Genomic DNA, 21,912 nt, shown 5'->3' with positions numbered 1-21,912 from the left:
ATTATACTAATAATCGCAAATTGTATCGATATATAAAGTGCAGAGCGTTTATGATAAATTTCATTATATTTTTTCACTGATATGTGCCTAAATGTAATGCTCTTCTTCGCTTGCTCGAGAGAGCCGACTATATAGGGTGTCTGGAAAATCGCCCACAGTACTTCGAAGTGATTCGGGACTCAAAAAGAAGGAAAAAAGCTATAACATAGATCCAGAAATAAGTCGTTTCCGAGTTATAGCTACTTTTATGTTAAAAAACTCGTCATCTGTAGTCCACTTGGCATCCCTTTTTATAAATTTTAAATTTAAATTTAAAATTCAAATTTTTAAATTTAAATTTTTAAATTTGAATTTAAATTTAATAATTTAAATTTAAAATTTAAAAATTCAAATTTAAAAATTTAAATTAAAAATTTAAATTTAAATTAAAAATTTAAATTTAAAATTCAAATTTAAATTTAAATTAAAAATTTAAATTTAAATTAAAAATTTAAATTTAAAATTCAAATTTAAAAATTTAAATTTAAAATTCAAATTTTTGAATTTAAATTTTTAAATTTAAATTTTAAATTTAAATTTTTAAATTTGAATTTTTAAATTTAAATTTAAAAATTTGAATTTTTAAATTTGAATTTTTAAATTTGAATTTTAAATTTAAATTTAAAAATTTGAATTTGAATTTAAATTTAAATTCAAATTTAAAAATTTAAATTTAAATTCAAATTTAAAAATTCAAATTTAAAAATTTGAATTTTAAATTTGAATTTTTAAATTCGAATTTAAAAGTTTAAATTTAAAAATTCAAATTTAAATTTAAAATTCAAATTTGTGAATTTAAATTTTTAAATTTAAATTTAAAAATTTAAATTCACAAATTTGAATTTTAAATTTAAATTTGAATTTTTAAATTTAAATTTTTAAATTTGAATTAAAGAATTTTAAATTTAAAACAAATTTAAAGAGGTATGTCAAGCGGAATATAAACGATTTTTTTTAACATAAAGTGACTATAACTCGAAAACGACTTATTTCCGAACCTAAGTTTATATAGCTTCTTTTCCTTCTTTTTAGGTCTCGATGTATTGCGATCGATTTTCCGGATACCCTTTATATACATAGTCTATCTAGTGATTTGCACTCAAACACAACCTTTACTCTCTCTCTAGAAAATGATATTCAAAGAGCAAAATGTCTAATCCAAATACGTTTTTGCTTAATCAAAATTACACAAAAATCTTTGTACTTGATGGAATGTATTCATTGTCATTGCTTTTTAATTAAAAATATGCGCGAGAAAATCATTCGCAAAATAATCTACAAAATTTTCAGAAATCTCTGTTTTTAAAAAAAACTAATAGAGTGATACACAAAATTATTATCTTTTTTGCTCTTTAAATAATTTTATATACATATAGCGTACTTAAAAGACGTTTATATATTCAACGATTTTCTACTTCTTGTCATTGCACAGGAAATACTTTAGCGCCAATAAGTAACAACTTATTATTAAATACACATATTTACTGTTAACTCATTGACAGTTAAATAATATAACACAGAAAAATGAAAAAAAAAAAAACAATAATAATATAGTGCATATCGAGTATATATAACGCAATAAAGCATATAAGTATACGCAACAAAGAAGTTAAAAAATCTAGCATAAAATCTAACAAAACAACAGTATCGATAACAACAGAAATACATTTATTAAAGCTAAACTATTATTTTTGGTCGCATTTATGGCCCCTACCCTTTATCTCGCACACAGCACTGTTTAAAAAAAATATCTAAATACGCTATCTAAGAAGATTTACATCATGACATGTTCAGAGTCGGATTTTCCTTCATGTGCCACAGATTTGAGAAAATTCAAAATTCTTAGAATGCAAAAAAAGCGAATTAAGAAACAGAATTTTCTTTAGAAAATAAAAAAAACTGTGACACACACAAGAAAAAGAATAAAATGTTAAAGTTCCGAAACTATAACTTTAAATAGAGAATTATAATTATATAGTTTTTATAAATCAAATAACGACACTAATTAAAATTACAATTAAGATTATACCATTATAATAATTGTGACTTTTACTAGAATTAATCAGAATTATCTGAATATAATTATAATCCTTTCCTTTTCTTTGTGTATTCGACATTAAAATACCGACTCTGGATATGATTTATTACACATTAATTATTTAACAAATCACCGATAATCAAGTCAAATTACAGGAGTTTTGCGATGTTATATGCCGTAATACATCATTCTTTTTCTCTTTGCCGCTACTCTCGGTATTTAACGATTTTAATGAATAGAATTATCGCGCCAGCGATATCAAATATAACAAATGTAATCTTCATAAAAAGAAAAGCGAAAAAGTTTGCGAATTAAACAAAAAAACATTCAGAATATCAGAAACATTAATATCTATACTATGGAAACTATTGGTATATTCTGTATATTATGGAAGAAGCCCTAGCATTTCTTTTTTTCTTTCTTGTAAAAACCACACACGTATGTTCATCGCACATTGGGATGTAATTAGGCAGGCAAATATGTATGTTTGGGGACGATACATGGTGGCATTACTAGCAACCATAAACACACTATTCTATGGCATTGTGCTTAATACATATGTGTGTGTATATATGTATATGTATATAAACACACACGTTTCGTTAAGGAGTGCGATAATTATCGAGGTATATCGAAGGGATAATTATATCTAACGATAGTGATAACGATTGCAAGTTTTGTGCACACACATCTATCGCAGTACTGATATATAAAAGCGGTGTAATATTAGTACGCAGGTGAATGATCGGAAAAGAAAGGCGAGAAGTATTCTTCTCAGATAAAAATGAAAACTGCGATGATTCGACGGATTTACAATAGTTGAGAAAAAAAAGAAATTTAAGGTAAGACATCGATAAAATATTAAACAGAGAGCGAATAGAGATCGATTTAAAAGATAAAAATCTTAAAACAATATTTTTTCGTTTTAAGATTTGAGAAACAAGAATCTAGTTTTAAAGCTTTGGAAGAGTTTTATTCTCTTATTTCTAAAAAAAGTTTTATAGATGTTCAGATTTTTAGAATTTAGTTTTAATTTTTACCCGATATTAATCTTTTAAATCCAAGATATAAAAATATGTATATGTATCTAAGAAAAATTTGTCTATAACAATAAGAATATATTATATATCCAAATATCGTCATGGTGATTCAATGATAGTAGATTAGTAAAATAATATTAAATAAATTTCTTAAAAAATTTAATAATGAATGTAATAAAATAATATACGAAATTTAAAATAATAGACTAAAAAAATTAATTACAATATTAAATAAAATATTTAAATATAATTCATGTTTTTTTAAATATTCTCTTCAATGTCTTATCTTAAAAAACTGCCAAATTGCATCTACAAATTATTACAATTTGTTAGATTATCATTGTTTATGATATGAATGTAAAATATCTGCCATTATTACTGTAGGTACACGTTTACACTCGTAATTATGAAATTTCGTAACAACGCATCAACTCTAAATTTTATCATTCAAATATTTTCTTCTACATCATATGATTTCTACTTCACGCATTTTTACTCGTGTTACCTACATTTATTAAATAAGCGCGATTTTCTTTTTTATATCCCTTAATCGTAGAAAGGAATAGAAAATATATTTCCTATATATAAATATATATATGGCGGTATAAAGCGTTAATTAGTATATGTAAATTCTTCTCATTCACCTTCAAAATACTATTAGTATATTTTATTACAATGATAAAACTTTAACGCACAAACGCGTTTCTCTTGTGTGCTAAAAATAATTTTCATTATACGAGCATTTTGTATTCGTGTAGATATGCTGTTTTCCTTCCACACAGTACAATGGCAGAAATTCCATGACGCACGATGCTTTTTAAAATTTGTTATCTCGTAAAATCCTTATACCAATATTTAGTATGTAGTAATTATAAGAATAATTTGTATATATTGGATTATACTATTGCACAAAAGATCATTTTGTCTTTAAAAAGCAAAACAGCTCTTTTAATAGTTTTGCTATAGGCATTCGGTATATTTATCTATATCTTTAGCTATGATAAAAAAAATAAGAAGTTACGTGCGTAAAATTTCTAATATCCAAAACTCTGAAGAGTCGCATTAAATCAGACGATGCGCTTTGCATATGTCAAATTAAATTGATAATAATCACTTGAATCTACTTGATTATAATGTCATACAAAAGATGAGTTTTTAAAATATTTATTTCATTAATCATAATTATTATCATGTTTTATGTCACATTTATAAATATCCAAATCTTTTAGAACTATTAGAAAAGTTACATTATATGAATTTTTGATTAATTCATCACATATATTGTTATTAAGTAATTCAAGTTTTATGATGTTCTAAACAAAAGTAATACGACTCTTCCGGCAAATAAAAAAGGAATACGCTACACAAAGTAACTTTTCGTGAGCGAGATTTATCGATCAGCAAAGCGAGACATGGTATCGCGGCATAGAATCATCATCTATTTCTTAATATATAGATAAATATTATCATCAAGTTTCAGCATAATTATAATGTATATAAAAAATTGTCTTTTCTTACGTCTAAAGTTGCATGATGCTTCGATTATATAAATATATTATTATGTATATTATATATATACGTATTTTCACATATTATTATAGACTTATTATTAATATTATTATTATATTATTGTATTATTTTTCTTATATATACCTCTATATACCATTCACAACACAGAGTGCATAGTACGAAGCTGAAATCGATCCGCTTACTCTTATCACAATTTGTTTTATACATATATATATATGCACGCATATATGTATATTTATAAGAATGTGTCAGAGAAACGGATTCAAAGCCTCAATGTAACAACGCACAACCAATTTTTATACAACCTGCGTGCATCAAAGTACTTTGTCATCTCATAGTTGAAGCTTATATATATATGTGTGTGTGTGTGTGTGTGTGTGTGTGTGTGTGTGTGTGTGTGTGTGTGTGTGTGTGTGTGTGTGTGTGTGTGTGTTACTGTGTTCTGAATGAATTCAATAATGTTAATAAAAGCATTACATATTTCATCGATATTAAGAAAAAAATTTTGAAAATTAGTTAATAATTTAATAAATAATATATATATATATATATATATATATATATATATATATATATACTGGGGCACAAGTAATATGTTGCTTTCTTTTCTTTTGCTCAATCTGTGCAGCTAAAGCAACATAAAAGTACAGCAGTGGTATACAAGAATAAAACTATAATATATTCGTCGGATTGAATTATCGACTTGCTGCTACATCTTTTTTTTCATTTTATAGAAATTAAATATGACAAATTAAACGTCAGCATTGAAATTCTGCGCGTGTATACGAAACACAGTGTCTTAGACAGTGTTGTGTAATGTCCAATCGCTCATAATTACAGTAAAGATTCATCCGCGGTTCTAATACAGTAGCGTTATTCAAAATATGTAATGTGCTCTATTTTCATCTTATTTAAATGTTAGAGAATTAGGTGCGCTAGTGATTATTGAAATCTTATTATTGCACGCGATGCAAAAAAACTATTACACTTTGCGCATCTCATAGGCTGTTATATGCTGGATGATTCACTTCTGTTCATCTCGTTTCTTTCGACATCACAAAAAAACGTCTACAAACTGTTCTAGTATGCAATTGATTTTTTTTTAACTAGAACCTTACATATATCTCATCGTCATCAAAAAGTGTTGCTTTCAAAGTGAAACACCGTGTATTATTCTCTCGTACGGTTTATTCTATCTATTGAGACTCGTATGATTCGTACAGTTATTTGTCCGTTTTTTTTTCTTTTTTTTCTGTTTAGTCGCAGTTTAGGAAAATTTGATTTTTGCAGATCAAAAGACGTGTGAGTCAGTGAGACACAATTGTAATTATTAAAGTGTAGTTATTATAAAGTGCAGAGGCAAATTTGTGCCAAAAATGTGCCAAAGCAATATTATTCGCATTCCTCGAATAATCGCATGCGAAATTAACTGTAAAAAATATCGATAAAACCTAATATATAAACAATACCTCAATGTATATATTATTACTACAATATTAAAACGAATATTCTTTCATATACTCTTCCAATTCTCGAGATTTTTCCACAAAGAGTACATAACGAGCACATATTTACAGAAACAAAAAAGGGAGATATATATCTACATATATATTTATAAATAAAACAAAAAAAAAAGAGATGAAAAAAGAGGAGATTTTTTCACGGAGATTCCTAGGAAGGAACTTTCAACGACTTGTGCACACCTTAAAACGGCAGTAAGTTCGTCGTATATCATACATATCATACCTACGATTCGATCGCTTAAGCGATAAATGAGCATTTGAAAAAATCTTAATACTCGCACCATGTGTGCTATTCACACATTGCGTTAGTTTTGAAAAAGTAAAAACAAGTGCAAAATATATCTTTCTTCTTTTGGACAATATCGATTATGATTTGTGATTCTTCGAGTTCTTTTAAATTATATATCCTTAGAGGATTACAGTCTTACTACGATTCTTTTGGCTCACAGGAGTTCCACTTCTCTTAAGCTCGATTACTCTGAGCAATCATTGTCTCGTCGAGAAAATATGCGAGAGAGATAGAAAGACAGAGAACGTCCTGTAGTAAACATCTCCAAAAAATCTATTATCTCTTCTCGCAAAGAAATCTGATGTGAAGTCTTACTTTGGGTTTTGAACACTTCATTGTTGCGCGTCGTAGCATCAGAGATCAAACAAAAAATCTTTTTTTTTTTTTCAATTTCTTTCATTTCGACATGATAAATTTTTCGTTTTTACACAAATCTGAAATCATAATATTAAAGTTTCATTCTTTATCTTTCAAGAATAACAAGGATTTTTTGGATATTTTAAAAGAATTCTTAAAGTCGCGTTGCGAAAGCTCTATAAAAATCTTTTAGAATAATAATCGTCTTTTTCATTCGATCTCTGATTGTAACGGAAAGGTCGAGAAAATTAGTGGGACACTCGAAGCTATCGAAGTGACCCGAAATTTCGCTCGAAGCGTATTCTCCTCTCGCCGTTAAATCGCTAATATAATAGTCTTCCATTTTAGCGTGTCGACTTCATCGATCATTATTTTTTTTCTTTTTTCCTTTTTTTAACAAACTCGAGGCCTTTCCGATAAATTCGGTTGCTTACGTTCGAAACGACGACGTGAAAAACTGCATCCAATTTACTTACTTTAGAGCGAAGCGAGTCTAAGCTAAACGAAAAACGACGCTAAAGCCGTCTAGGTTGCACAACGCTGTTGTTGTTGAGGCGAGTGGTTGTCTGATTGTTGAAGTTCTCATCCTGCGGTACGTGCTCGGTACGCTCGTCGAAAAATCCCGGATTTAGAATAATGTTGGGCACGAGTTCAATCACCTCCTGCTCCTCCAGCTGCGCTGCAATTTCGGAACGGAGATTAATCTTCATTGGTCTGGGCCACGGACCTCATTAGCTTCTACCCTCTCCCTTCACCGGTTTTTTTGTCAGGTATCAAAAACATGTCTTTTACATATTGGAATTTTGTTAACAACTGTGTGTGTATAGTCATCTCGGATAATTTCCAATTATTTTATCGACAATCGACAATTTTGTTTATTTTTGCAACAATACAATTCTGATGCCAATTCGTTTGCCTGACAAATGGACGTGCTACTCTTGACCTACCTACCTCGATATTGCCAAAGATTGATTACTCAACTAGATCGTAGAATTCTCTCTATAACTATTATAATATTTACTATTCATTGCACTAGATTATCATCGGCAGGCATTATTGTAACATTATAAAATACATTATAAGTAACATCTAATCAGAATAGTAAGAAAAAATATATGTATTCGTAAAAGAGTTAATAATCAGACAAAGTGAATCTGCAACGAGAAAAATTCCATCAAGAAGTTCAAGATTTCATTCCAATGAGTGCTATATATAAGAGATAGAGAAATATTAAATGGATTAATATTTGAGTGCTCATTTTTAGCGTTCGGTGCGGCGGCTCGAAAAGTGTTGTATTAATATAACTGATGAGGAGATCCGTTTAAATGCTTATCAGATACTTGTCAGATGCTGAATCTAATGAAAAGTTGGCAAGTGCTTAGGAAATATATAAAAACAAGATATTATATAAAAGTATTAATAATTTGGAAGAACATGGCTGTGTGTCGCGTAATGGAGAAAAAGCTAAAGATCAGATAGATATAAGTCAGCTAGCCGGCTAAGATTGCTAATATTTCTGTTGAGTGAGTAATGATGAGTTGTAGTGATAGTTCTTCAGCTAACTTGCGCGAAGGTTTCTATGGAGAGAAGAACAATCCTCTGAGAGAATCGTGCTTCTCAGAGGAATGAGCCATGAACGTTATGATCATCACCAGCGAGAAAAAGTAGTAATAGTGATAATAGTAGTAGTAGCAGCAGTAAAGAGACAGAGTAGAAGCGAAGAAGCTCTTACGATATGATTACCAGATAGGAAATGCTTACAGGGTGCCTTGCACTCGCGATACAGTAGGTAACAAGTACCTAAACCAAGAATCATAAGTGTGCCCATCACAATACCTACGGCTGCCACCCAGACACGCGTATCGAAATTCTCTACGCCGGCTAAAAGATGTCGGGCGAGTTCTGAAAATTAGTCGCATAATATAAAGATGTGTTAGTTTTTAGTTTAGATACTGTACAAGGAACATTTAAATATGAAAATGTATCTCTTATCAACTTTAAGAGACACATTATATATGTACATGTATGGAATATCTCAAAGTTATTGTCACTTGTTAAAAAGAATTTAAAAAAAAAAAATTTTTTTTTCTTAACAGTTAAAAGATTTTCAATCGCTTTTAGCTCCAAAACTCTATTGTGATATTCACGCAAGCAACATATTGCTTCCTCTTAATTTCTGTAATTTTATGTGATTTAGAATGACAGAGAATACTGTGACAATATAAAGTTTAAAATTTTAGATTATTCCAAACAGATTTCTATAACACATTCGTATAATATAATTATACATAATAATAGAGCAATTGCAACAAAATACCCAATTCTTCTACGCTGTGATGCGTATGACCCTCGACTTCCACAATCTCTCCTCTTCCCAACTGATTGGTTGCCCACACTCGAAATGAATACGTAGTGTTTGGCACCAAATGATACACGTCTATTTGTCTCTTTAAAGTAATGAAACAATTTACATTATAATTTTAGTTTGATTAATTCCTCTTTATAAAGGATGAAATAATTTTTGTAACGCGCGTACAACTTTTTATTCTTACATATATCTTATCAAAATTTATCAATTTTATATATATATATATATATATATATATATATATATATATATAATTTTTTAATACAAAGTAAATACGCACATATAATTTATTTTTCTATAGTGCAAATTGTAAAACTTGAAAAAATTAAACCATCATCAACATCAATAATGCTATACTAAACACTGCTATACTAAACACTGTTGCAATGATTGCAATATTATATAATCGACTTATCCCGTCGCGTCACATTTTTCATCCCCGTTTTCTATTCTACAGTTTTAAATAGTTTGGAATATTTACCGAATTTGGAGGAATGTGTGTTGGAATAATAGGCTTCCATTCTTCCGGCTCCTCGCCTGCGGCTGGTTTCAAACGATATTCGGCAGTGAAATCTATGATAGGATAACCGCCAGTACCAGCCACTTCCCAGAGAATGTTGGCCAATATCGTGGATGGTTTGACCCACACATTATGTAAGGCTGGAGGAGGTGCTAAAAGCAGAAAAAGCTATCGTTAAAATCTATGCTAAAATCTTGATATGTGGTAAAAAAAATCCTTATTTAAAAAAAATAGAATTACTCAAAATCCAAAAGCAATCAAATTCTTTCCTATATCTAAAATTTAAAATATTTAGAATATATTTCCATGCAACGTATATATTTTTTCGACATATTTTCCCCAAGATTAATTTATATAGAGGATCCTTAATTAAACTTATATATTAAATTATTCAAATTTTTCAGAACAAATCTAAACTAATATCTAAAACTAATATCTCTTTAAAAGCCAGAATTGGAAATGTTATCTTTTATTCGTTCTATTCGTTGAATACAATTCATCAACAACATTGCAAACAATTGCACAAACGCACTTCTGACTTCCACGTTGATTCTGGCTTTCACAGCATCGCGGTCATCGTCCAGGGTGCATGAGTAATTGCCAGCATCATCCACGCTGACATTCAACAGTTCTAGCATACCATTTGGCTCAACCTTCAGCCGCTCGATTTGTCCATCCTCTCGTCCCTCTCTTATCCACATCACTCTCGCATTCGAGTCTTCGGAATGCGAAAGGGCACTCTCGTCGGCACATGCCAGCTGCAGGTCTCTACCCACGTCCACGGCGACATGCCGTATCGGTACCACGGCCACTGTCTCCTGCCATCCTGTAAATTCATAAATAAATTTCTATAAGATTTCTTATAAATTTACTATAAGATTCCTTACTTATTGTGTGGTTTTATTAAGATATATTGAGAAAATTGACTCATGAGCTTGAATTATATGTGAATATACTAGCTAAAGAAATCTAAACTTGTCGATTCCTCGAAATAAATTTATAAGCAAGTGAATGTATTGATGAATAGATTGTTATTAAATCTTCTTAAGAATGATAACTATGTTAAACACAATCAAGTAAAACAATCTCAATAGAGATATAACGTAAGAAAAACACAAGTTATTTTTAATATAGATATTAAAAAATTATTTAAAAAATTAGAAATTATATTTTCTAATTGTTGACTTAATGTTTTAGGGGCATGTATGTTTGTATAATTGTGCTCTTAAATTGATTTGTCTCGAGCAGCAAAATTCAAGCACAATTCAAGTAAAATCATAATGCAATGTTGAATAACTGGCTCAACCGACAGAATGTAATGTCTCGTAACAAATTCCAGTTAAAATTTAATTAAACTATGATTAGATACTAGAACTAAAAAAGTATTATTTTATCTCAGTTGTATTTGTAGTGGTATTTCAGTGCTTCATCACCTCCTTTTGTTCTCCCTTTAAAACGTAAATATTTGTAAATTTATCTCATTGTAAAAAAATGCACAAAGATGTAATTGAAACGAATAGACGAATAGATGCTCTCTATCGCGTGATTTTAATCTTGAACGCGTTGCAAAAAAACGACGTAATGACAACGACATAATGCAATAACGAGTTGCGTCGAGGACGCGACAGGTGATTTTGTCTGTGCTCTACCAATACTTATGCGACGGTGACGCAAGTAGCAATAGCAACGGAAGCGGTGCAAACGACGAAGAGCAACAGCGAGATAGTCTCTTTACATAACTCGACCCTGAATCGTAACGATCGTCGACGCCATGTATTATAGCCGGACATGGATCGCATGATCGTCGTGGATACGAATCACGACATTATTCCTCAACCCGGATACGTACATATATGTTTCTCTTTCTCTCTCTTTCTCTCTTCTTCGTTATAATTCGACAAAGTACTTACTTGTCAGGAAGAGTATCAGCAACGGCAACAATTTGCGTTCATCCATTCTGCCATAATAAGGCGAGCGGGCGAGCGCGCGCGATTCCCTGGTGAAGCGTTATTTATATTACGAGATTCTTCTCGACCGCATTTCTCGCCGATCGATCGCTCTCTCGTGCTTCGTCTTCTTCGCAGCCGGAGATTGCCGGAGATGCGTCACTTATTGTTAGCGTCGGTCGCCACCGCTGTCAAACTCATCGCGGCCTGTCGCGGCCCGTCCACCGTCTGTCACTCTAATAATGTCACCAACACACGCGCAAAACGAGCAGACGGCGTCACACGATCACACTCCGCGGAACACCGCCCGTCCGGCGCACCTCGTTCGTTTATTGAGTCGCGCCGGTGGCGCCGCCAAACGGCCGAGTGGACGACTATCGCGACGCGTGCGCCAATTTATCAGCTGTTGGAACGCAAGTGTCACGCCGCCTTTCCCACACAACGATGAATGGCGACTGATTCACATTGATATACATGCTTGGATGTATTCACGAGAATTGTGAGAGTATATGTACGTTTTGATAAATGTTTCCAATATCTAACAATTATTTGACTAAATTTTTGTTAACTTATTACACGTGATTCGCTTTGTAAAATTTGAATTTACGATGAATGATAGCCGATCCAAGGTACTTCTCAAAAGGAAGAAACAACCAAAGACGCGATATTATGAAAATCTGTTTAAGACAAGGTAACAATTAACGCGATTAAATTTCTATCTTCAATATTAAATATTGATAATTGGTTGTCGATCGAATTGTGTTAGCCCGGATAAGTTCAGGAACATAGGTAATCTTGATGATCTTAACGATGGAAACAGGAGGTTAACTCGTGGAATGCTGCGGAAGTTGGATAAACAAAATGCATTGTTTTCCTTGAGCAGAAAATATCCTTCGCGGAATAGTGTAATCGTTATAAATGATAGTGACAATGAAACAAGTGAGGAAGATGAACAAGATACTTCACTCAGCATCATCGAATGCAGTCCTACAAGGTTGCCCTTGCCTTCATCTCTGCAACAAAAAACGGAAAAGAAAGAATCGCGGAAATCTCCCAGACAAAACAAAAATAGATCGTCAATAACATTATCAAATTTATCCATGAAACAATCATCCAGTACACAATCTCCATGTAATGGAGAAAATATAGGTACATCAATTTTTTTTATTATTCTCTTGTTTTTATTATTCTTTTGTTTTTGAAAAACTTTAATAAAAGAACTTATTATTACTAAAATAATACTTGTCACATTTAGCACCGTCAGAAGCAGAGGACGATGTGATTGAGTTATGGTCTTCTCTCAAGAATTCAAATAAGAAAATTAGGTATTGTAATGATGAGACAAACGAAAAACTAAATTTTGTAATAGATACAAAGCCAAACCTGAAAAATCTAGAATGTCTAAAAACAGATACCAAAACAAAACCTGTACGAAAGAGACGAAAATTGTGTCGCAATTTTGATAAACTTACATCATTATCAAACAAAAATAGAAAAAACACCGGTAATGATTCAAATCCCTCACAGTCTAATCCACAATCCTGTGAGGAAGAAACAAAAACAATTGTATCTGGTGAACAAAATAGTCCAGATACAAATCATAAATTAAGAGAGATAGTTGTCGATGGATGCAATGTGGGAATGGCGTATGATCTTTTTTTTATCCATTTTAATGTTTTCCTAAATTAATTTTTTATTGAATAATTATGTAAATTTCTAAAAATTATATTTGCTTTATATTTGCTCAATATAGCTTTATATTTGTTTCAATTGTTATTCTAAGCAAAATATTTTTTTCATCTTAGCCATGCAAATCATCAGATGTTCTCTGTAAAAGGCATCCAATTAGTGATAGATTATTTTACAATAAGAGGTCATGTTGTGAAAGTTTTTTTACCAAGTTATCTTCGAAAGTACACGCTACTTGAAGAATTATATAAAAAGGGTATAGTTGTTTTTACGCCTAGTCGCAGCATTAAGGGTAGAAAAATAACTCCTTATGATGACCGGTAAATATACCTATAAACATTTTTATAAATAGAAAGAAAACACATAATATCTTTTTTGAAAGAGGGAATACATATTTTTTTATATATATTATATATATATATATTGTTTATATATATATATATATATATATATATATATATATATATAATAATTATATATTTTTTTTTGTTTTTCTATATGATTTTACCTATATATACATAATAGGATATTTTTAATCATTTATTTTATTTCTTTGTAATTCACATTTTTATAAAAGTGTTATTATCAATTACAATATTTATACATAAAACAATTTAATCTTGCTAAAGAAAAATAAATTTTTATGCAATGTAAAATTTTCGGGGATTTTTTCCCTTTTTTATTATATATTTATTTATTTTATATAATTTATATTTTTAAAAGTTTATTTTTCTTATAAGTTAAAATGTTTTAAAGCTATAATGAAAAGAATTAATTAAATAACGAATTGGATTGTAAAACTTTTGTCTTTTTGTTGCAGGTTTATTTTGGAATATGCAACAGCATGTGGAGGAATAGTGATTACTTCGGATCAGTATAGAGATCTATATGAGGAGAAGCCAGAATGGCGCGATACAATCTTGAATCGTTTATTAACTCCAACTTTTGTTGGAGATTATATCATGTTTCCAGAAGATCCATTAGGCAAGTCAGGACCTAATCTCGAAACATTTTTGCGACATTGATAGAATACAATCTTTGTTATAAAATGTATTCTAAGGTAAGTTGACGATACTGGACCAATCAATGTCCTGTTGTTAAAGAAAAACAAAGTCTTTGGTACTGTAATTTTACCTCAAATATCTATATCTGTATATACTCTATTTGTTTTTCTTTGTTTGCTTAATATACATCTTTTTATGCTAAGGTAAATTAATAACTACATAATAACAATTATTATTATTTTTTCTATCATAGAATACTCTTTTTGTAAAATATCCTTGTATTTATAACTATTCATGAGATGTATATGAATTGAAATGCACAAAGAATTAACAGATAGAGAAGACTAAGTTATTTTGTATGTAAAGCTTAAATAAAATGAGATATATATAATTTATATTTTGGTAAGTAAATGTATTTATACAATAGATATGGTATTATAGTATATTGTAATATTATAAAAAATAGTTTTTATTTTTTTATCAAAACATATTGTTTAATTTTTTAATTACTACGTATTTAAGTATTTAATTATTCCAAAATACATGTGCAAAAAAATTTTGAAAAAAAATAATTATAAATTTTATTACATACACACACACATACACAGATCACATATTCACGATTTTTTCGCAGTTTTTTTTCCTGTAAGAAATGTAAAAATTGCATATATGTGTAAAAAATTAAACAAGAAAAAGAAAATAAATACACAGAGTTGGTATTTTATAAATTATTCTATGCCGGCCTCCAGCAAAATTTTCCAGATTGACGTACGAAACTCATACTTTCTTGCGCCGATTCACGCGCGAAACGTTGCAACGTGTTCTCGCTATCGCTATTACGATATGCATTCGATAATACTGCTTCATGTTGAAAGGCGGAGCTGACAGCTAAAACAAATACAGATTTCTATATGTGTGATTTTTATATAATATTTAGTATTTAAAATAAAAATATTAAATATATTGCAAATATATGTATCTAATATAATTACACACGTGAGACTTTCATATATTAATTATACACTTGACAAAAAATGTGCATATATTCAATTCTCATTATTAAAAATATTAAAAACATATTTATTTATATAATATAATTTTAATTATTATATATTTAAATATTGACTATTTATTTAGCAAAATCTATTAACATTAAATTAATATAAAATATATGTGGATTTTGTTAAATCTATAATATTTAAATTTATACATAAATGTTAAATGTACTTAAACATGTTCATCTAATTATTAGATAAAATTATAGATTGAACATGTGAATTAAAAAAAAAATTAAATATAAATATATTACTTGATTTGGTGAATAATTTTCTCAATACATAATCATCGTCCGTAGTCGAAATAGATTCTTCCTTTTCATTAAAATATCCTAATCGGCGACCTATCAGACAAGAAACACGTTCTCCCTCAAACATTGCGGAAATATTTTTCTTGCTCGAATGTGAATCTTTTCTATGCTTTTTATGTTTATAAATAGACGATGTATTATGTGAAGTAATTTTATCATCATTTAAAATAGATTTATTCTTCTCTTCCGTGGAATTATCACTGATAGAGTTTACTGTAATTATAGTTTGCTGATTATTCTTGTTGAATATATTCTTATTTTCTACATTACTATTCCTTTCTATATCCGCATCTGAATTTGTATTTGAATCTTCATTATATTTTGATATACTAATTGGATTAGAAGATAATGTTTGATCCACAGATATATCGTTTTTCGTAATAGGAATCTCGGTACATCTTGAATTATTATTTTGTTCATCCTGTTGTTTTCCTTCACAAGTACTATTATTTGCACTGTTATTTTTGCATGTTGATTTTACACTTGCACTTATTTTCTTGCTGATAGCTGAAGCTAATTTTTTCATCTCCTCGATCTTACTGAGAGAAAATCCACTAGATGCAGGTGTTAATTTGGATTCTCTAAATAGATGGTCAGATTCGGAAGATTTGCCATCTATTGGTTCGTTTAGATTAAATAACTCTACCAAATCTGTTGTTTTGAACAATCGACGTTGGCGTGGGTCATCGAGAACTTTGTTCGAAAGTAATAGTTTAAAGATCTGCCTATGGTACATCTGAAACGAAAAAAAAATTATAAAGAGCTCTCTTTACTGTATTACATAAAATAATACAATAAAGAAACAATATATATGGAATATTATTTTCAAAATATGTTTATTCAAATTTTAGAAAAAAAAATTTTAATTATAATTTTTAAAATTCGTAAAATATGATAATTAGTTGTTGCCAACCTTTTCCTCAATTGTACCAGCAGTAATTAATCTGTAAACAGTGACTTGTTTATTTTGGCCTATTCTCCATGCGCGTTCCCTTGCTTGAGCATCTGTAGCTGGATTCCAATCTGGATCATAAATGATTACTCGATCTGCACCGGTCAGATTTACTCCCAGACCTCCTACTCGCGTAGTCAGCAGGAATACGAAATATGACGAGTGCTTTTCGAAAGAAAGAAAAAAGTTTGTCAAAATATTATAATGGATATTATTTCCATTACACAGAGATCAATTTTTCTACAAATACAATTTAATACGTACATTATTAAATGTGTGAATTGTTTGCTGACGTTGGGACATTGCTGTTGTTCCATCCATTCTCAAATAAGTATATCCTTCGCGTTGCAATAGACTTTCCAAAATGTGCATCATCTACAAAGAAAAAATATATGTTAAAAAAAATATGCAATAATTTTATTTTTTGTTATATTAATAATATATTTAATGACATTGTATTCATATCTATATTTTTAATTTAAATAATCATAAATATTAATATACACTTTTGTAAAAAAAAATCATCATTGTAATGTGATACTTGATTATCAAAAAACGTTTTCTTTCTACGATTATTCTTATTTTCGAAATTTGATAAATATTTTTCGTATATGGAATTTATTTATTTGTAATGGTTAAAAAATTATTTACCTGCCTTCCCTGAGTGAAAAGTAATACTCTGTGTTGTTGTTTATGCCAAATTTTTAAAAGAGATCGAACCACATTCATTTTTCCAGCGCGTTTCCAATAACCAAATTTCTCTAACTGTTCTTCGGACAAAGTTATATCTTCATCCGAGTCCTTAAATAAAAACAAGATTCGTAATATTAGAATTAATTAATTGTTAATTAATTGTTAATATAACATAATTGACGATCTTACAAATTCCCTACTGTATAGGAACAAATCTGGGTGATTACATATTTTTCTCAACGCTGACAATGCAATGAGAAATCTTGCTCTGTATCTTCCAGTGTCATGATTATTTTTCTCATGTAAAATAAAGGTTACATCTTCCGAACATAGATATTTTTTATACAGCTTTTTCTGTTCGTCTGTTAAGCTGCAGAATAAGACCTGACGAAGAAAAGACAAAAAGAAATAATTTATTTCTATTTGATTAAGATATATAAGACAAAGTTCAAAATGTTTTTCCAAGACAAAATCTGTGATAAAAGAAAAAAAAAATAAAGATATCTAGAAGACAAAAAGTAAAAAAAGAATAATAGTGTGTGTCTATAAATAAAAATAGACATTTATTTTAGAAAAGGGAGAACAACCTGCTCATTTTTCTCTGGCAAAGTAAGATGATGCTTCACATCGTTTTTCGTCCTTCGAAGCATGTACGGCGTGATGGTGTCTTTCAACATAGTGGCTACTTGAAGAGCCGTAGCTTCCTGTAATGGAGTAGCGTTCGCGTAACCGCCACGTGTTATGGGAGTCGCGCAATGTTCCAAAAATACAGGCAGAGTACCCAATTTGCCAGGTAAAATAAAATCGAACAATGACCACAACTCCTTTAGAGAATTTTGCATCGGGCTACCACTCAACAGCAATCGATGCGGTGTCGAGAATTGTTTCACTGCACGGCTCACCTGCGAATCAATCGCTCGTACTGTTAGTTATTATTGAAATATTACATAATTATAATTTAATCGATACAAACAATACTTGTATCTCTTTTATAATTGTTCATTAAATAAACTAATATTATATAACAAATATAAAATATAAATGTATGGATAGGAAGTGTATACAAAAATATGAATACTGAATAATTTTCCCCAATTTTAACAATTAAATCACCTTTGCTTGGGGGTTACGAATCTTGTGACCTTCATCAAGAATAACATAATGCCATTGACTGGATACGAGCAAATCTTTATGCTTAAGAATTCCGTTGTAAGAAGTAACGAGTATTCCGCCGGTTTGCAAGGATTCTATCAGACTTTCTGGATTACCTGGAGAAGGGGAGATGAGAACATTATCAATATATTTATAGTTAAAATACACTGTTGAATGTTATTATTTACTTTATATAACAAGTTAAACACAAATAAATATAATGATATAATTAATGTGTATAAAAACTATGAAAAATATAAATTCCTTTCAATTTTCTTTTTATATTATGACAATTTTACTGTTACACAAATAGTTATCTGTTCAAAAATGGCATCTGAACTTTTTATTAAAATTCTTTACTAAAATTAATGAATAAATTCTTAAATTATTATAAAATTGATCTCGCTTTATTTACACTTACCATTGTAACCCCCAGAATGATGAAGTACAACGACTCTGAAGAAAGGCCACCAATCATGAAAATGCTTCACCCACTGCTCCATTAAAGTAGCAGGGCATACAACTATAGTCGGGCCTAATCCTCTATATCTATCATGCATACAATGTTTATTTTTCATATATATTAACACATCTTTATGTATAAATATAATAAATAACAAAAATGATATAAGGTAACACATGTTCCTCTCTTTCTCTTTTTTAAGATAATAATATTCTATAGATCTCTTGTATGAATTCTACATAATGTACATTTAAAAAATGTTTAAGTTAAGATAAATAAGTTTAATACCTTCCATTGTGAGAGAGTAATTCACTACAATCTAAACCAGCGAGAAATGCGATAACTTGCACAGTTTTTCCTAATCCCATTTCGTCACCCATTAGACCGCCCAATTTACGACTGTGTAATTCCCAAAGCCATTGAACTGCAACCCTTTGATATCTATATGAATAAAATACTTATAGATGAAAAAAATTATATTAATTATATATTAATCCAAATATTAAATGTTAAAGTACGAGAAACTAATTAATATCTAAGTAATGATTGAAATGCAAGAAATTAATTAATATGTAAATTATTCATAAAAAATCTAAATATTAAATTTAAATCTTTCCTCTCTGTCCTCCCATTTGTCTTAAATATGTATTATATACTATAATAAGAATGTATATCCATTTTAAATATTTATATAATAAAGTATTTGATGTATATATTTTACCTGTATAATTTTTCCCAAATACATTGCGGCACTTTAAAATGATCACTAATTTTATGCATTGCTTCATCTTTGGGGTAACATTTTGTTTCCATCCTTTGTTTAAATATTTGATTATCTCCGTCATCTCGAGCTGAACATATTTAAAAAATTAAATGAGATTAATATAATATAATAAGAAGAATAATACAAAATAAAAATAAGATGTACATAAATATAATGATAATAAATAAAATGATATAAATAAAATGATAATAATAGGAATACAGTAATGTCAAAAAAAAAATCAATTCATTGTTTTGATCAATACATACTTCTTTTTGTGCGTACATATCCGGATTTAGCCAAAGTTTTTTTCTTTTTAGATACACATGATATTTTATCTTCTGCATCTAAAAAATATTTTTCTAGTAATAAAAATATAAATATATATATTTTTCAAGTTTCTGTATCAAATATCATATTACTATTACCCGAATCGTTATCACTAGGAATGTATTCGCTATCCGAACTATTATTTATAGTTTCATTTGTTATATTTGAACAAGTTGCCTCATCTATAGTTTGCAGAGTATTATCTTTATTATTCTCATCAGATTTAGATTTTTGATATCTTTTATTTGTTTTTGTATCAATATTGGATAATTTTGCTTTCTTGGTTGGCTCTGGATAATCTTTGTCACAAGGAACCTTGGATATTATCTTTAATTTTTTCTTTTGCTCCGCAAGAATAGCTTGCTGTTTGAAATACTTTTCAAGATCTAGCAATTGAGATTCTTTATTGGTACTTCTAGAAAAATGCAAAATATAAATATGAATAAGTTTTAATATTTTTACATATATTATAATATATTATATTTTTATATATAAATATTCTCTTTTTCCTATTCTATTCTATTCTATAATCAATTTTTCATCTGTTTAATGTAATCTAAATGTAAACTAAATAAAGATTAAATCAAATTCAATAAAAATTTAAGTTAAATTTACTTAAATTAATTATTATATTAAAAAATTAATTCTTAAAAGAAGAGAAGTCAATTAATTTGATTATTAAGTTAAAAGTTAAGTTAGAAAATTTTATTGCTCAAAACTATATAGATTTTTTATTATATTGAACAAAATTTAATTATATATTGTATATTTAATTGTATATTATATTATTTAATTATTATGTTGAACTAAATTTTATTTAAACTACTAAAATTAAAATAAATATTATTTGAAATCATACCTTTCTTTTTGATCTAAAATTGATTGCTCAGATACTGCTTCAAATGGAGTAATCTCTCCAGTTTCAACCTGTTTTTGTAATTTTGCCTTGTAAGCTTTTTTGTCATCAATTTTCCCATCTTCTTTGGCATTAAGTTCTTCTATATTACTTTCTTGTATTCTATCTATTTGCTGATTGTTTGATTTTGTAGTATGTTTAATATGTTCTGATATCTCTCGCAAAATACTGTCTTCTGTTTTGATAGACACTATCTGCAAATATTAGAAACATTGTTTTATAATAATAAAATCTACATGTTTTATTCTTGCAAACTACATGCACAAATATAATTAATATCGACAACATCTTTACATCTTTCATGTATCAATTTTACGACATACATTATTCAACATTATAATAATTTCGATATTATTTAATTACCTCCGGTAAATTATCGGGAAGCTCATCATCTAACATATTTTTCATTATGTTATTATCAATATTCGACATATTATCATCATTATTAGTTATCTCTGCCATAATGCGGAATAATATATTTCAATTGGTATCGCATGTAATGAGAAATCACATTACACTCGTGCGTATCATGCGTCATGCCATATAAATCGCACATTGGAATTACATAAATCGATCGACTATTCATGAAAATTATCATTCAACAAATAACACGTAATACTAGAAAGAAAAATGTGAGACACCATAGCTCGCTTTTAGGTGATCCTTGAAAGGGCGCAATGTGCCCTCTGCGGACATAGAAATGGACATGAACTACGAAGCCAAATTTATTCAATAATCAAATGTTTTCAGTGAGTAACACATAATGTGCACAATTTCTGGTTGTGTTCCATGCTATGTGCATTATCGTAATACGAGTGTTGTGACGCAAAATGATTATTTATATTAAATAAATTTTTAATATAAATAAATTTTGTGTAGTTTCTCTCTCTCTCTCTCTCTCTTTCTCTCTTTGTATTATTATTGTCTAATATTA

General features: G+C 28.9%; 3 protein-coding genes across 9 annotated transcripts; 1 reads left to right on the top strand and 2 right to left on the bottom strand.

Moving 5' to 3' along the window:
* Positions 1-1,686: 1,686 nt before the first annotated feature.
* On the bottom strand, positions 1,687-11,957 carry LOC145966344 (contactin-6). 4 transcript variants are annotated; one of them, XM_083090385.1, is made up of 6 exons: positions 11,615-11,955; positions 10,237-10,530; positions 9,666-9,856; positions 9,134-9,263; positions 8,578-8,718; positions 1,687-7,495 (listed from the first exon to the last, which is right to left on the bottom strand). In XM_083090385.1, exons 1-6 carry the CDS (start codon positions 11,658-11,660, stop codon positions 7,332-7,334), a joined length of 966 nt encoding a protein of 321 aa, XP_082946511.1. In that variant the 5' UTR covers positions 11,661-11,955; the 3' UTR covers positions 1,687-7,331. The 4 variants fall into 4 exon arrangements, with proteins under 4 accessions (XP_082946511.1, XP_082946526.1, XP_082946531.1 ...); XM_083090400.1 differs by having other exon boundaries at positions 1,687-7,490; positions 11,615-11,954; XM_083090394.1 differs by lacking the exon at positions 1,687-7,495 and adding an exon at positions 7,504-7,970 and having other exon boundaries at positions 11,615-11,956.
* Positions 11,958-12,057: 100 nt separating this feature from the next.
* Positions 12,058-14,738, top strand: LOC145966310 (uncharacterized). 3 transcript variants are annotated; one of them, XM_083090329.1, is made up of 6 exons: positions 12,059-12,341; positions 12,417-12,799; positions 12,906-13,296; positions 13,456-13,659; positions 14,160-14,399; positions 14,597-14,738. In XM_083090329.1, exons 1-5 carry the CDS (start codon positions 12,259-12,261, stop codon positions 14,362-14,364), a joined length of 1,266 nt encoding a protein of 421 aa, XP_082946455.1. In that variant the 5' UTR covers positions 12,059-12,258; the 3' UTR covers positions 14,365-14,399; positions 14,597-14,738. The 3 variants fall into 3 exon arrangements, with proteins under 3 accessions (XP_082946463.1, XP_082946455.1, XP_082946450.1); XM_083090337.1 differs by having other exon boundaries at positions 12,058-12,341; positions 12,471-12,799; positions 14,160-14,738; XM_083090324.1 differs by having other exon boundaries at positions 14,160-14,738.
* Positions 14,731-21,654, bottom strand: LOC145966283 (DNA excision repair protein ERCC-6). Of its 2 annotated transcripts, none has more exons than XM_083090267.1 (15): positions 21,342-21,654; positions 20,922-21,172; positions 20,161-20,477; positions 20,002-20,079; positions 19,691-19,820; positions 19,258-19,410; positions 18,928-19,055; positions 18,468-18,622; positions 17,942-18,256; positions 17,544-17,738; positions 17,313-17,462; positions 16,926-17,036; positions 16,623-16,826; positions 15,653-16,445; positions 14,731-15,231 (listed from the first exon to the last, which is right to left on the bottom strand). In XM_083090267.1, the coding sequence occupies exons 1-15, from the start codon at positions 21,438-21,440 to the stop codon at positions 15,077-15,079; spliced, it is 3,234 nt and encodes a 1,077-aa protein (XP_082946393.1). In that variant the 5' UTR covers positions 21,441-21,654; the 3' UTR covers positions 14,731-15,076. The 2 variants fall into 2 exon arrangements, with proteins under 2 accessions (XP_082946393.1, XP_082946403.1); XM_083090277.1 differs by having other exon boundaries at positions 20,002-20,073.
* Between the last annotated feature and the right edge of the window lie 258 nt (positions 21,655-21,912).

Source organism: Camponotus vicinus, unplaced genomic scaffold (genome assembly GCF_025532165.1).
Source record: "Camponotus vicinus isolate PSW18456_S1 unplaced genomic scaffold, iyCamVici1.0 SCAF_1, whole genome shotgun sequence".
Lineage (NCBI taxonomy): Eukaryota > Metazoa > Arthropoda > Insecta > Hymenoptera > Formicidae > Camponotus > Camponotus vicinus.
The sequence above is the reverse complement of the archived record's forward strand: the minus strand, read 5'-3'. Positions and strand labels throughout refer to the sequence as shown.